Source organism: Nomascus leucogenys, chromosome 1a (assembly GCF_006542625.1).
Source record: "Nomascus leucogenys isolate Asia chromosome 1a, Asia_NLE_v1, whole genome shotgun sequence".
Classification (NCBI taxonomy): Eukaryota; Metazoa; Chordata; class Mammalia; order Primates; family Hylobatidae; genus Nomascus; species Nomascus leucogenys.
This window is the reverse complement of record NC_044381.1, coordinates 68754664-68771325: the sequence shown is the minus strand read 5'-3', so window position 1 is coordinate 68771325 and position 16662 is coordinate 68754664. Positions and strand designations below refer to the sequence as shown.

At 39.7% G+C, this 16662-nt stretch overlaps 1 protein-coding gene across 1 annotated transcript in view; it reads right to left on the bottom strand.

Annotated features, from left to right (window-relative positions):
- Window positions 1–1671: 1671 nt before the first annotated feature.
- Window positions 1672–16662, bottom strand: part of GNG2 (G protein subunit gamma 2) — a 110965-nt gene continuing 95974 nt past the window's right edge. Inside the window, exon 4 of the mRNA XM_003267685.3 lies at window positions 1672–4902. Coding sequence (XP_003267733.1) covers window positions 4774–4902 — 129 coding nt within the window. The 3' untranslated portion in view covers window positions 1672–4773. The remainder of the gene's footprint in view (window positions 4903–16662) is intronic.

Below are 16662 nucleotides of genomic sequence, written 5' to 3'. Positions count from 1 at the left end.
CTCAGCCTCCCAAGTAGCTGGGATTACAGGTGCCCACCACCACACTTGGCTAATTTTTGTATTTTTAGTAGAGACAGGGTTTCACCATGTTGGCCAGGCTGAACTTCTGACCTCAAGTGATCCACCTGCCTCAGCCTTCCAAAGCGCTGGGATTATAGGCGTGAGCACTGTGCCCATCCTCTTTCATTTGTTTTTAACCATTTTGTGAGATAAGTGAATCGGGCATTCTTGTACCCACTTTATAGCAGGAGAGGTCAAAGGACTTGCCCAAGGTCGCGTGGGAGCCCTGGAGCCTAGTTCTGATTCTCTAGTGCATGCTAATACTTGAGCACAGTGTAGGCTGAGCTCCCCAGTCCCCGTATTTCTGTTGCTTCATTGTGGAGATGTAATACCCCGCTCCCAGCTTTTCTTATGACTTCCAGGGAGAAACAGCAGTAGTTCTTGCTGAGGAAAGGCCCAGGAGCCCATGGCCTTCTTCATTAAAATAAATTCTGCCTGAGTCTCCTGGTTCTAAATAGAAGAAAATGTAGATTTGGGGCAGAACCGAAGGGAAAGGGATTTCCCTTGGCAAATTATTTGCAATTTCTGGATTGGAGCTGACCCAGCTCCAATTCCCTCTGTCATTCTAAGTGCCGTCTACAATGTGACCAGCTTATTAAAGAATGAGAACTGGAGGCAGTCCTCCCACAGGGGCACAACAAAACAGGAGCAGAGTCACAGCCCAGCAGCGTCTTCCTCAGTGTGGCATGTGTAGTTGCTGACTAGATTCTCACCCTTCAGTTACATGTTCATGCCTAGGCAGCCACTTCTGGGGGCTGTGGGAAGAAGAGCAAGAATATTTATGAGTTGTTCATGCCTTTCCTTTGGCAGTATGAAAAGCTAGCTGTCATAAATACTGTAGTGGTCCTCAGACTATAGCATGTAACAGAATGCATGTTCTTGAGTCACTGCCAGGGATTCTGAGTTCGTGGGTAGCTCAGGATCTGCTTTGTAAAGAGGCATTCCAGGTATTAATACTCCTGAAGCAAGTGGTCCATGGACCACAGTCTGAGAAACACTGATGTCAGTGGAGCACTAGTGTGCAAACTCCAAGTGGCCCCCTTCATCCGTGGTTTAAAGATGCTGCTGTCGCTGGCACAAGTCCCAGGAGATCCAGTGTTTCCTTCTTTACTAACAGGGTCTGTTACTGGCATAATCTGAGGGACATTCAGAAGTCTTTCTTGACTAAGAAGATCTCCGAGGAGCAGCTGCGTCTAGAGTTCTAAGGACTTAGATTCTCCTGTACTCCTTTTAAATCACAGATAGCTACAGAGAACAGCACTTCTGTTGTTGTTTTTGTTTTTCATAAGGGAAAAAGCCCACTGTGGCATACCTGCAGCAAGTGAAACTGTAAATACAGCTCCTCTGTCTGCATAGTCCACCCTATCAGAGCCCTGGGCTCTCCTCACAGCCCCCACCTTTCTCTGTCCCCAGAGGCTGTACCCAAGATGTACAGACCTAGTAAGAAATGCTTTTAGAGTGTCAAGTGAGTTTTTTCTTCTTTAGGACATCTCTGTTAACAAAATCCTAAAGAAAATCAATGGATTCCTATTTCCTCATCCATTCATACCATCAGATCCTTCTCAAAATGACCACAGAATCAGTGGCCTTCACAATGAAATTGACTGCATATGAAATGAATCTGAAAATTCCATTTATTAAAACACATACATTGTTCATGTGGGATGAAAGTGTGCACATCACATTCAGGTTTTCCTGCTTTAACATTTCTGTAGTTCTCTTTGAAACACACGCTCCACAGATCTTATATAGGAAAAATGTGAACAACTTTTGGGCTGCAAAACATTAATGCATACGTAACAATTCATCATTGCCAAGTGCAGCTAGAAGCAAATATTTAGGAAGAAAGACAAAGAAGTATAAAAATTCCTAAAGACAGCATGCTTTATTTTCTCAATTCCATATGTGACTATGAGTGTATGGAGAAATCGTTTGATTTTTAAATTTATTGTTTAATTTGTCCTTGGTAGGCAATCTCCTTCAAATATTATTAGCAAAATCAGACATAGATCGAAGTATTTATTTGCATCTTCTGATTGAAATTAAACAGTACTTGGTTTCAAATGTTTTAAAAATAACACTTTTTAAACTGGAGTTGATGTTGAGGATCATGTAAAATTGTTCTTTATAGACTTTAGACTTTGCATTCTAAATATGAAGTTTATTGTTACTACTTATTAGTTAATTTCATGGCAGATTTTCATTACTATCGAATATATTATATGTAGAAACTAGGGCCTTAAATAATTAAACTGACTTTTCCTATTATTCCTTAAGATAAAATTATGCTGGTGAAAATGACTGTTGAATTTCTCAAGAAATTAAGTTCTTTAGAGGCATAAGTAATCGAAAGGCTTTTTCCCCTGAATAAGTACAAATACCAATAAGCCAAAACTCATATAAAGATTTTCGTATTATAATTCCATACTGTAAGACATAAAATTATGAAAAAGCCAAAACATTTTCCTTAAAATGCTCCCTAGAAACTGTAATTCCATCTTAATTGCTCCAAAGATCTAGATTTACATGGAAATATAAAGAGTCCTTCTGAGAAAAGGAAATGCTGTGAATAGTGGAAATCGTCTGGGCCTTCTAATGATGCCTCAGTCACCACCAAAGAGTGCTTTATTCATTCATGCTTGTTTTCATGTGACCACATACTCAATTTGTGTTTTGGCCCATTTAAAAACTGTGATATGTTTTAGCTTATTCCACAGTGTTACTAAGCTAATTGTACAATGCTGAAGTTTAATAAATACTCTGCTGTTTTCTTCACCCCTAAATCTTCATGGGCGTCCTGACTAACAAAAACCCACAATTTGAACAGAAGAACAGAAGCATCTGGTTACAGAAGTGCATTCATACATTTCACAAATGTTTCAGTATCCTCTTCTCCCCCACCCCAGCATGAGCTTTAATTGGATGTATTCTTTTACCAGCATGCCCATGAAGGAGCTAAGGAAAACATTTACCAAGTTTGTTTCAAAATCTGTCCTTGGCATATCAAACTTTTTCTCTTCCTTTTTCATGCTTTTTTTTTTAAAAAACAGGAGAAAGCAAATAGAGAGGAAAGAGAGGAGAATAAAATTAATTGGGAGATAGAGATGGTATTTGGGGATTTGAAAACAAACAAGATGTAAGAGAGGCCCTCTTTGACTGAAAATGACACAGATAAAGGTGATCAAGGCTTCAGGGCCTGCTGTTACTGATGGAGACTACGGCTACAGTGAAAAATTACTCTCACTACCATATCTTGGGGAAGGAGCGCTCTAGTTGCAAGGAATTTGTAAATAAAGGCCGAGAGACTCTAACAAACAAGATGGAGAACAAAAACAAAGATTCCATTAAAAAATTTGTTAAGTGAAAAACCAAGACCACCTCAGTGGACAAAAGAGTCAGAACTCTTCCTGGTAGAGCCGGCTGTGGGGACTGCACCTGCCGCCCAAAGAGTGGCGATTTGAGGTCCTTCTCCCTGGAGAGTTAATAGCTGGAGTTCTGAGAATGGTCACCTTCTCTGGAGCTGTGGGTTTATTTCTTCTGATACTTGAACAAAGGAGGGCCATGGTTTTCTTGTTAAGAGCACAAAAAGTGTTCTTTTAATCTAGAATGTCCATGATTCAGGGAAAGAGGGAACTTGCTCATACTCATGGCAAAAGCACTTCCCAGCTCATGGTGAATCCTTAACTCTCCTGCTTGGTGACAGCTGTGCTGCCCTGGGTCCTGGATAAACCAAAATGCTTTGGATTCTGGAAAATGTATTGAAGAGGCATTTATACCACTATTAACTAGGAGGTATTTTAGGTGTGGCTAAGGCTCTGAAGTAATCTCAATTTTCAAAATACTGAGATTTTCTTTCCTCCCCAGGGTCTTTTCCCTCTCATTTCCTTTCCCAGCTTTAGAGTAAAACAACAAAACTTCTGAATGGATGTAACATAGGGACATTTTCATGCAATATTACTCAAAAATTGTCACAAATATATGAAAGCACCAGTCACAACACAGGATTTACTTTTACTTGCAGAATCAAAGCTATCATGTACACGTTAGGAATAGTGAAAAGAGAACACAGACAACTGGCATTTTTTGTCGTTGTTACCATGAGGATACACCACGGGGAATATCTCCCTAAACATTTTGTGTGATCATTCTTGGAGTTCAATCTGATAGACCAGTCCAGCCTTATCTCCACACTACTCTAATGGGGAGGGGTGGAAGGAGGGGTAGAGGAGAAGGAAAAAAGAAAAAGAAAGGCACAGTGACTATACATCAATGCCATTAAACCGAATTGCGGCTACACGGGACAGTTCAGCTTATCAAAGGGTATTCTAAAGACAATATTCATTCCAAGAAGGTCACACATATCTTACCTCAGTACAGCTGTCTGTTTTGTTATTTTTTAAAATATGAAGCAGAAACAGGATTTTGGAGCGGGGGGGGACTAGGGGATAGCAGAAAAGAAGTGACACCAATTTTATTTTTATATATTCCCCTCCTCCAGGCAGTTTGGCAGAATCAGATGTCTTAACTCAGGATGTGGATCGGCTTGCATTCTCATAAAGGGGACCAGATCTTTAAACATGCATAGCCTGGAGTTTCCAGGATGGTTCTCCTCACTCTCTTCAAATGCCGTGGACTAGAAAGGTGCCCACTTTGCTAAAAACTCTACATCAATGTCCCAGGAGCCTGGAGGCTCTTCAGGCCCCTCTCGAAGACTTAAAGGATGGCACAGAAAAACTTCTTCTCCCTAAACGGGTTTTCTGAAGCCGGAACAGGGGTCAGGAGGGGATCTTCCTTGGCATGCGCTTCACAGTAGGCCATCAAATCTGCGGCTGCCTTGGACACCTGGAAAGGGAGACAAAACCAACCAATACTGGAGTCTGGTACAGTCAGTCAAGGCCCAAGGCTTTAGAGCCCAATGTCCTGGCATCAAATCCTTGCTCCATGAAGCAAGATACTCAGCCTCTAAAAGCCTCTGCTTCCTCATCTGCAAAGAAGAAAGTTGACGACACTGACCTCACAGGATTGCTGCCAGCAAGTCTGGGACTAGGTTAAGGTGAGTGAGGCACTTAGGGTGCAGAACTGAAGGAGGCACTCGCTGGCAGGGGCATGCAGGTGTCAACCGTGCACTTACACAGCCCCGTAGTGGCTGTCTCCTTCAATTTTTTTTTTTTTTTTTTTTTTTGAGATGCAGTCTCGCTCTGCTGCCCAGGCTGGAGTACAGTGGCTTGATCTTGGCTCACTGCAACCTCTGCCTCCTGGGTTCAAGCAATTATCTTGCCTCAGCCACCCTAGTAGCTGGGACTACAGGTGTGTGCCATGGTGCCTGGCTAATTTTTTGTGCTTTTGGTAGAGACAGGGTTTCACCATATTGGGCAGGCTGGTCTTGAACTCCTGGCCTCAAGTGATCCACCTGTCTCGGCTTCCGAAAGTGCTGGGATTACAGACGTGAGCCACTGTGCCCGGCCCTCCTTCACTTTTGTGCTCCGATATCTCATTGCCCCACCCTAGTCCCAGCCCTGGTAACAAGGGTTAAATGAAATAATCCATGTAAATCATTTAGCGTCTGGCACATAGCAAGCTTTCCACACAGGCTAGCCATTATTATCATTTTGTAGTCGTGACTCTCTGCTTCAGGAATCGTGGTAGGGATGCCTAACGCCATGTCAATTTCCCTTTTTAAGCAGATGCATCAGGAGGTATATCTATGTATATACATACACTATATAGAACATATTTTTATACATCATGTATATTAAAATGTTATATCTGTGACTTTAACCAAGCATTGTGCCCTTTAGTGATGTTTCACTGGGAGGCTATCACTGATTCTGGTGATGCTATCATTTCTTACAACATATTTGTAGCTCCTTGTTAGGAGTTCCCTGTAGTACCTTCCTTCGACCATCTTCACCAGAGGAAATTTTTACTACATGAGAGGGTGGATTTAGTTTCAGGAAATAAACTAAAAGTCATCTATAGCTACATCTGGGGACTAGGTAAATGATCAACCTGGGGAATGCCATTTGGGGTCAAATTTATCACATAAAATAACACATTTCCACATGAAAGCAACACCACTGTACTACTATGAAAACCTTTCAAGTAATTACTGAAAGGATATCAAAGCAACTACTGAAAGGATAATCTAATTTAAGATTTGGGTGAATTATATTATTACTAAAGATAGTCACTACCCCTCCCTACAAGTGGCACATACATGCCCACATGATGACATCAGACTTGCCCAGTGACATAAGCTTGCTCTGGCCAGAGAGATGTGAGCAGAATTTATGTGGATCACTTATGGGCAGAAACTTTAGGAGCCAATGCACAGTTTGCCATGTCCCTTCCTCTATACCACTTCGTCCAGCTGAAATAGTTTATGAGGAACCCTCTTAATTGATGCAGAGGTTTTAACAAATGGCAGTGGCAATACCCTTGATTTGTTTCTTGTCCCAGGGCTGAGTTGATTAAACCTTTGTCACTCCTGCCTCAGCCTCCCGAGTAGCTGGGACTACAGGTGCATGCCATCATGCCTAGCTGGTTTTTCAAAAAATTTCTTGCTATGTTGCCCAGGCTGGTCTTGAATGCTTGACCTCAAGCCATCCTCCCGCCTCACCTTCCGGAGTCCTGGGATTACAGGTGTAAGCCACTGCACCCGGCCTTTGTTACTTAAGGCTACTTCAACTTTATGATTTACTGGTTGGGTAGGGAAATCAGTTTCCTCTTCTCATCCCATAAACCCTTGAATTTTTGGACTCTGTTCCCTTTGTCACAGAACAGATCGAGGCAACATTCCGGACAGAGGCTGCTCCATCTGCCAGCATCCCTGATGAAGGTGACATGGTGTGGAGTGGCAGCTGATTTATGATTGACATGTGGTAGGAGTGAGACGTGTGCCTGTGCTGTTGCAAACCCCTAAGAATGAAGGGTAGGGCACCTTCTGTCACTACCACAACATCTAGCCAACCCTAATTGACACAAAGAGGTACAGGTATTGGTTTGTGTATTTGTTTCCTCTGGCTGTCTTGAACAAGTCATCACAAACTGGGTAACTTAAAACAACAGAAATTTATTCTGTTAGAGACTAGCAGTTTGAAATCAAGGCATCAGCATGGTTGGTCCCTTCTGGAGGCTCTGAGCGAGAATCTGTTCCATGCTTCTCTCCTAGTGTCTGGTGGTTGCTGGCAATCTTTGGTATCCCTTGGCTTATAGACATATCACTCCAATCTCTGTCTCTATTTTCACATGGAATTCTCTCCTGAGTGTCTGTGTCTTTATATGGCATTCTCCTCTCTGTGTGTCCAAATTTCCCATCTCACCAGTTAGAGTTACCCTAATCCAGTATGATTCCTCTTAATTTGATTACATCTACAAATACCCTATTTCCAAGTAAGGTCACATTCTAAGATTCCAGGTGGGCATACATTTTAGGGGACACTAGTCAACCCAATACATGATATGTATGTAAAAATCAGTCTCACTTTTTAATAGACATTACAGTACTTATAAAAGTATTTTTATTGTATACTTATTTTGTTCCAGACATTGAGTTAAATTTCCTCTTTTGATCTTCACAGTAATCCTGAGGTAAGAATTATTATCCTCTTTTTATAGATGAAAAATTGAGGCTCAGCAGATTATATAAGTTGTTCAATATCATACAGCAAAGCGCACACAGCAGAAAAAGAACTTGAACTCAAATGTGTTGCCATTAAGCCACAGCCATCTGCATATAAACTACTCAAATGTGGGCTTTGTTCCAAAGGTTAAAATTGAAATTCTTTAGGAAATGCTTCTATGACAAAATGAAAGGAAACAGCCTGTTTATGTCTTAGCTCCCCTACATGAAAACAAAGGACAGACTTTCAGACTGAAGTGAGATCACTTTTTTTCTTCGTTCTTTCTTCTTGTTTGAGCGATAGTCATTGTTACACCAAACAGGAGCTTAGCTGTTAGGCAGCAGAGACTGTAAATCAGTGATATCTAAAACTTATTTGTTACGAAGAGAAGCAGCACTGTTCATCCCTACTCATTTGCAACACTCACATACAACTATGTAGCATGAATATTCACAATCTTTTTATGATACAGGAAGTACTATACTAGGAAAATTTAATAACTTAGAGTTGCTCATATCTTTATATTTGAACATTTGATTCTGAATGGTTTCCTTCTTAAAATATATTATGTGTTTTATCTTGTTTCCTCAACAAGATTGCAATCTCCTGTGGGCAATGCTCCAACAGTGTCAGAATCCCAGCAGTAATTAGAATAATTGCTAATATTTATCAGCCCTTGCTATGTGTCAGAACTGTGCTAACCACTTTACATATGGTATCTTATTTAATCCTTACAACAACATTATGGGTCACAAGCTATTATCATTCTCATCTTAAATATGTGAAGTGGAGGCTTCATTAAGTGTTTGCCCCAGGTCCCACAGCTCCTGAGCTACTGAGTTGCGAGTCTCAATGTCCCTGACTTAATCTTCATGAACATTCCTCCTTTCTAACCTGTGGCTGTCTTCCTTGTCCTTTGCCTTATAATGAGTCACAGCAATAGTGTGCCTAGCAGATCTTTCTGCTTTCTGATAATCCCTGCTAACATTCTGCACACAGCTTCTTTTACATTCCTATGCCTACTTCTTCCATGAAGATTTCCCCAATAACTCCAGAAAATCTCTCCCTTTTCTGTCCTGTTGATTCTTCCTCCAAAGATATCTCAAATTTGGCTCCCTTCCTGTTATATCTATTGCAGCTACCCCAGTTCATACTGCAGTCTTCTCTCTTTGTGATTACTAAAATAACTTTGCAAATAAAAGGCAATTGATTTGGATTACCCCAGGGTTCCACAGATCGAATTCGGGGGGTGGTATGTGAACTTCAAATAATACAAAAAATTTACATCTTTATTTTTCACTAACCTCAAATGGAAATTTAGCATTTCCTCTCATTATAAATATAGGCCGGGCACGGTGGCTCACGCCTGTAATCCCAGCACTTTGGGAGGCCGAGGCGGGCGGATCACGAGGTCAGTAGATCGCGACCATCCTGGCTAACACGGTGAAACCACGTCTCTACTAAAAATACAAAAAATTAGCCGGGCGAGGTGGCGGGCACCCGTAGTCCCAGCTACGCGGGAGGCTGAGGCAGGAGAACGGCGTGAACCCTGGGGGGAGGAGCCTGCAGTGAGCCGAGATTGTGCCACTGCACTCCAGCCTGGGTGAAAGAGCGAGACTCCGTCTCAAAAAAAAAAAAAAAAAAAAAATATATATATATATATATATAGACAACACACTGCAGTAGCCTTAGCAGTACATGTGACTTGGCCACTGATAGATACCAGATACTTTCAATCACATTATATTCATTGCAGACACCTCAACATTGCATTTATGTTCATCCACCTTATGATTGTAGACCTATTAGATCTTACATAATCAGTTAACAAAAGAGTACCTATGTATAACTACATCACATATACTTTTAAAAATTGATATTTTAAATATTTTAAAGAATATTATTTAAAACGTTTTATAAAAATATTCTAATGACCCTCATGTCAATATAATTAGTTTCTTTTGTAATTTAAAAACATGATTCTAAGAAGGAGACCATAGGCTTGAGCAGACAGACAAATGAGTCAAGAGCACAAAAATGTTTAATTATCTCAGTTTTAAATGACTTCCTGTGTTATAACTATGCAGAAGTAGTATTCTCTATACTGTAGCTAGAAAGATATTTTAAAAATACAAGTGGATTCCTATCATTCCCCTATTTAAAGCCTTCAATAACTTCTCATTGTAATTTGTAGAAAACCAAAACTTTGTAAAACAGCCTGTGGGTATTGCATGTTTTGGGCCTTCCCCTCTCTCCAATTTCATGCTGTAGCATTCTTCCCTCTCAAATATCTCCTTTACTTTTTGAAAGCTCCAAGTTCTTTTTTGCCTCAGAGTGTCACATATTCAGTATCCTAGAACATTGTTCTCTTCAACTCCTCAATGGGTTGGCTTATCATCTTCCTTCAGAAGTCAGCAGAAATACCACCTCCTTGCAGAACCTTCACTGATTGCCTCATCCACAGTGACTTTCCTGGTTATTTTCTCTCAGACTACTTTCTCACATTCTTCTCTTTCACAGAAATTATAAATTGCTATCACAATTTATAATTACGGACATCGTTTGTTTATTTGCCATTTAATATTTGCCTTTCCCTTTAGGCTCTGGGCTCCCCGAAGGCAGGAACCACACCTGTGTTATTTACCACTGTGTAATCAGTGCCTGACACATATTCAGCACTCATAGTTATTGCTGAAGGAGTTCTCAAACATAATCTTCTTCGACAGATATTTCATGCAACGAATATTTACTGAGCATCTAACATGCCAGGTGTAGTCTGGATACTTGCAATAATCAGGCAACAAAATATACAAAGATGCATGTCCCTGTAGAGTTTATACAGCATTCTATACTTCCAATTTTGGCTATGATGGAGTAATAAGGGCCAACTAAACTCTCCTGCCTCAAATTAAAAACTGGGCAGAATATATGACGAAATAATTTTTAACTGTTAGACAATAGGCGGCACAGAGGAGTGATCCCTGAGAGAAGGGAGATAAGATAAATTCTACAGTTGCCCCAGCTTACTGCCTGCCACTGCACAGGGAGGGAGTACCCAGACAGAGTTCAGCAATCTCCCTGAGTTGAGGAGAGAATAGCAGAGAAGAAAGAATTACACTGGGGGAGAGAAAGCTCTTAAGGCCTCTGGAGGATTCATCTTGAGTCTTTAGCTGAATACTGATTGGCACATGCATAGGAGAAAACCACTTGAGGCCATGCAAAGAATATCAGGAAGGAGCAAGTAAAACAATCCTGGAGATCACATAGGGCCAGAGTAGAAAGGCTTCCCAGCACACAAGACATTGAGTAGAGTCCTAACAAGGTCATTCATTAGTGGTGCCATATAGCCCCAGGTTAAATGTTGTGGACCCACCTATCAAAGTTGAAAAGTTGAAAAGTAAGTCTTGAATAGATCAAAATGTTTCCAAGTAACTTAGCTGTTATTTTAACAATTGTTAAATACTTTAACAAAAGTAACAATTGTTATTTTTAAACAATTGTTATTTTAACAATTGTTAATATTGTCCACATGATAAAGAAGGTAGAATAAATCAATACATGATAAAAAGACATAAGGAAGATATAAAAAGGCACAAATCAAATATGTAGACATGAAAAAATACAATGAGATGAAAAATACAATGAATAGAATTAGCAGTAGATTAGCCACTGTAGAAGAAAGATTAGTGAACTTGAAGATAGCAATAGAAACTATCCAAAATGAAGTGCAGAGAGAAAATAGACTGAAAAAAAAATGAACAAAACACACTGAGATAGGAGACAACTTCAAATGGCTTAATACACATATAATTGGAGTCCACGAAGAAGAAGAGAGATATGGGGAGTGAAAGATAAAGAAAAAATATTTGAAGATATAATGGCTGAAAAATTTCCAAATTTAATGAAAACTACAAATCCACAGGTTCAAGTAACTCAAGAAACCCCAAATGAAGAAACATAAATCAAACTACACCAATGAACAGCATAATCAAATTGCTTATATAGTATTTCAGTGGGAGAATGGTGAGACTAGGCAACGAAACATAGTGGTTATATAGAGAATGTTGGAAGGTAGTAAGTTCATAAGAAAATAAAAAAGTAGATCAGGGTAAAGGGGATTGAGAGAGTGTGTTGGTGGCGGTAGGGAGGCGTCTGGGGAACAGGTTGCAATAGTTAAACTTAATTAACAAAATAATCAATCTTTTGGTAGAAACTTACAAAATGAAAGTTACAGTAACATAAATGGTGACCCACTGACTTACATTCTAAAGAAGCACTCAGAATGCTGTGTTGTGAACAGTACTCTATGGGAGTCAAGGGTAGAAGCAGAAACCACCCTGGAGGCTACTGCTTTATCAAAGTGAAGGGCAACAGGGATTCAGAATAGAGTAGTAGCAGCAGAGGTGGTACAAAGTAGTCTAATTCTGGATAAATAGCATTTGAATGTAGAATCACCAGGATTTTCTAATAGATTAGATGCACAGTATGAATAAAAAAGGAAAATTAAGAATAACTCTAAGTTTTTGGACCAAGCAAATGAAAAATGAACTTGCTGTCAGTTGAGCTGGGTAGGGCTATGACAAGAGACTTTTGGGGGTGAAGATCAAGAATGCAGTTTTAGACAGATTGAAATTGAAATGTTTATTAGTGAGATGTATGATGCTGGAGTTTGAGATAGATAATTGGGCTAGAGCTATAAATTTGGTAATCGAGGTCCTAGAGATGGTACATTAAGCCTTGGGAACTAACAAGATCACCAAGAAAGTAGAGCTGAGTAACGAATGAACCCTAGGACCCTTGAATGTAATAAGTTGGAGAGCCTAAGACAAACCAGAGGAGAATTATAAGGGGTAGCCTGTGAAAGTAGGCATTACTAAGAGGCAAATAAAGAGTTTCAAGGCACAATGAGTCATCAATCATGTCAAATGCTGCCAAGACATCAAATAAGATGAAAACTAGTAACTATTAAACTTAGCAGTTTGGAGTCATTGGTGATCTTGATGAGAGAAGCTTCAGTGGAATGGTGGGTGTGAAAGCCTCATTGGAATGGGTTTAAGAATAAATGGGCCTTCTGCTCCTTCTTCTTCCTGGACAATTCAATCTTAAAACGATTAGGTAGGACCAAGCAAGTTAGGCTTTTACATTAGCTCAGGGACTCATGATGGGATATCAGAGCTGAAGGAGGATAAGGAGAACATCTATGCAGGGTCCAGCCTGGTAAGAAGTATAGGAACCTGAATGAATGTGCAAGGCATCCATGTGGGGAGAGGAGGCCATGGAGTGGAAGCTTGGTTCCCTACAAGACAGTGACAAAACAAGGATAAGGGGAGCCAGGTGTCTCACTGCAGATGAGGGGAGTTACAAATACGGAAAGTACAAAACTGGAATGAACCCTGCAGTGTAGGGTAGGAATTGGTGGTATCGGTGAGAACTTATGGTTACATATACACATACATACAGATATAGAAAGAAATATAAATGGGGGGGTACAGGAGAGAGAGAGAGAGAGAGAGACTAATTGTATGACTGTATTTTCTAGCTCTATCCACTGGGAGGTCCTGGCGACAGCAACACTTCAGCAGTGAGCACATTTGGCATCTAGATCTTGGTTTCTAATTACCATTCTCAAAGGAACCAGGAACCAGTGCTCTTTGGAAAAAAGGATGATTCCAGGACTGGGGCAGGGAAAACAAGGGGAGCCTAGAACATCTTTCTGTGCCAAAAACTGAGAAAGTGCTCAAAGAATGAGGGCGGCATGCCAAAAGGACACAATAACCACTTTCAGTCTGTGCCAACGGAAACATCAAAATACATGATGACAGTAGCAGGCTGTAAACCACTGAATAAAAGAGGAAATTCCTCCCCAAATTCCAAATACTTTTTAACTTCAAAAAGAAAACAAATAGGTTTGTGTGGAGAAATCTGGAAGACACATTAGTCAGGTAGTGAAACTTAACATTACCAGTCAGTAACAATTTGAGATAATGTCCCACCAATAGAACACAAGGAAATGAATACTCCATTAGTTCTATGATATTAATGCCAAAGTTTTGTTACCTGAATTTAATTATAATTATCTGACAAACCCAAACTGAGTGACATTCTAAAAAATAAATGGCCTATAATCTCCAAAAGTGTCAAGGTCATGAAGGTCACGGAAGTCTAAAGAACTGTGCCAGACAGGACAACTAAATGCAACAAATGATTCTGAACTTGGTCATCTCGCTAAAAGGGACATTACCTGGATGATTTGCATACTTAAATGGGACCTCAGGATTAGAAGGTAGTAATGGGTCAGTGTTAATTTCCTGATTCTGACGATTGTATTATGAGTATATAGAAGAATGTCCATACTTGTAGAAAATACACATTACAGTATTCAGAGGTGACAGGACATCTTTTGACAACTTATTCTCAACTGGTTCAGGAGAAAACAAAATTCTTTGCACCATACATGCAACTCTTCTGTAACTTTGAGATTATTTCCAGAATAAAAATGACTTTGCAAAAGAAAAGGAAAAGAGAAATTAGAGATGGTGGATATAGATTTTTTTTCAAAGTCATACTGTGAAAAATCTAAACAATTGAGGCAGTTGCTAGAAGGGGAAGTTGAGGGATCAAGAAAAAATCAAATTTTAAGATGGAGAAATAACACCATGTTTGTATGATAATGGAAATGATGTAGAGAATCAAAAACTGATGATGCAGGATAGACAGAAGGTGGAAGAATAAACTGCTGGAGGAGGTTTTTTGGTTAGAGAGATGGGATCTACTGCACAAGTGAAGGACTTCACTTTTGATCACAGCAAGGATCTCCCCAGATTAGCAATTGCTGAAATCCTGCTATCCAGCATCCTCACCAAACCAGACTGGGACTGAGAACCAGGAAGTAAGGAGTTGTGGGGGTGGCAGGGTGGGGCAGGTGGTACTCTAGACAGCTTCAATGAAGGCTACCAGACTGTGATTCTAGGCTCCAAAAAAACAGGAGAATTACTCTAGGAGGATTGCTTGACAATGCCAAGACGAAGCAGTTGTCAGTAAGGATAAAAGCCAGATCCCCAAATTTAAACAGAAGGTAGAGATATAATCCATCTTCATTACATCTGAAATTGAGGCACATCTTAAAATTGATGTTGCAAAATGCTTGCAAGCCATCAGGCAAAAAAATAAGCACAGACAGGCTGTCATTGCCTATACACACGGGAAATTGCCTGTGCATTAAGGGTATCAGTCATAAAATCATGGCTTTAGTTGGGTTGCCTGCATTAATGGAGCCATCTAAGGTTGACTTAACTTTAATTTGTTTTTTAAAAGGATTTCAAAGATTATACTGGATGGAGGCTTGAGATGGGAAGTGTATATAGAAAAACAATCCAACTGTTTCCTCCTAATCTATACTCACACCACTCTACATACTTCTTTTCTGATACCAGATGTGTAGGTTTTCCTACACCAAGCAATTCTCTGGCCCACCTGCGTGTCCTACAATTTAATTCAATTCTGATACTATCTATGTGGAGATAGAAACAGATCCCACAGGTTAAGAGCTTAGTCTCACAAGACTGCCCCTGCCCCATTCCAAATGCCAATAGCAAGTAGTAGGCTCCCAGGTTACTCACAACTTCTGTCCAACTTGGCTACAAATCAGAGGTTCCCATGACTACCTCTTCAGGTTGGATAATTTGCTAGAGTAGCTCACAGAACCCAACAAAACAGTTTACTTGCTATTTCCAACTTATTGCAAAGGATATTTTAAAGGATATAAATGAAGAGTTGTAGAAAGAGATATTTAGGGTGAGGTTGGAATTGGCCTAGAAGGGGGATTGTATTCCATTTTTCCTAATAAAATTGAACACAAGCATTTTAGGGAAGGGATACTCTCAGCTCAAATGCTGGAAAAATACTTAAAATGTCCTAAACCTAGAATATATGTCCTCTCTCTAGTTCCAAGCATGGTGTCTAACTGGACCATTTCTCACTACAGGGTTCCATGAAGTTCAATTTCAATCTATTATCATAATCATCATAAAGATGACTTAATCATTCGAAATGTCAATATTTGGCTCACTAATTTATACATATTTGTCCTCATTGTGAAAGTCAGTCTGTTCTTTTTATATGTTAAAGTGTTTTAAACAGAACACACACTATAAATGCTAGATACTTATGATCATACAATGATATGAAACAATTTATCTTTCTTTAAAATGACTAATTCCATCCTTTTAAAAAATATTTAATTTGAATCCCCCATTACCACAGTCTTATTTGTCCAGTTACATTCATGCTTGGAATCTCCAAGTCCATAAATGTAACTGGGAATGTCATGGGGAATATAGTAATGTTTTGTTATATGACACTGTTAATATACAAACTTAAAGCTGTCTACTAAAAAAAGCTTTTACAAAATGCTTGTGTACCCCAGTACCATGAAAGATGCAAACAAGTAGACAACATGGTCTTTGAAAAGGGCTATGTAGTCTAGGTGGAAAAATTTATTTGGTGAAGATGAAACTAATTAGTAAATTGATTAGTAAATATGGTCAGAATAGAAAAAGAGATTCATGAACAAGTAGGAACTTGAGCTAACCCCTAAAGGAGGAATAAGATTGGGAGAGGCAAAGAAATAAGGGGGAAGGGTATTCTCAGTGAGAAACCCAGAATAACCAGAGAGGTGACACTTTGCATAGCACACTTTTAGAACGATAAAGGGAATCACTTGGAAAGGTCTGTTGGGAGTATATGGGAGAAATGAGACATTTTTTTGTGGGGTCAATTTATGGAGCAGCCAATTAGTTAAGAAGCAATCATTTTACCCATGCTCCTGGACTTGCATCTAGTATCTTTTGCTCTTAAATGTACATTATTTTTCATAGTATTAATAGCATCTCCTGCCAAAGAGCATCTTTCCAGCTTACAATGATTCCCATTCCCATTCCCATTCCTCTACATGGGCAGGTTAATTCCTAGGGGCCATGTC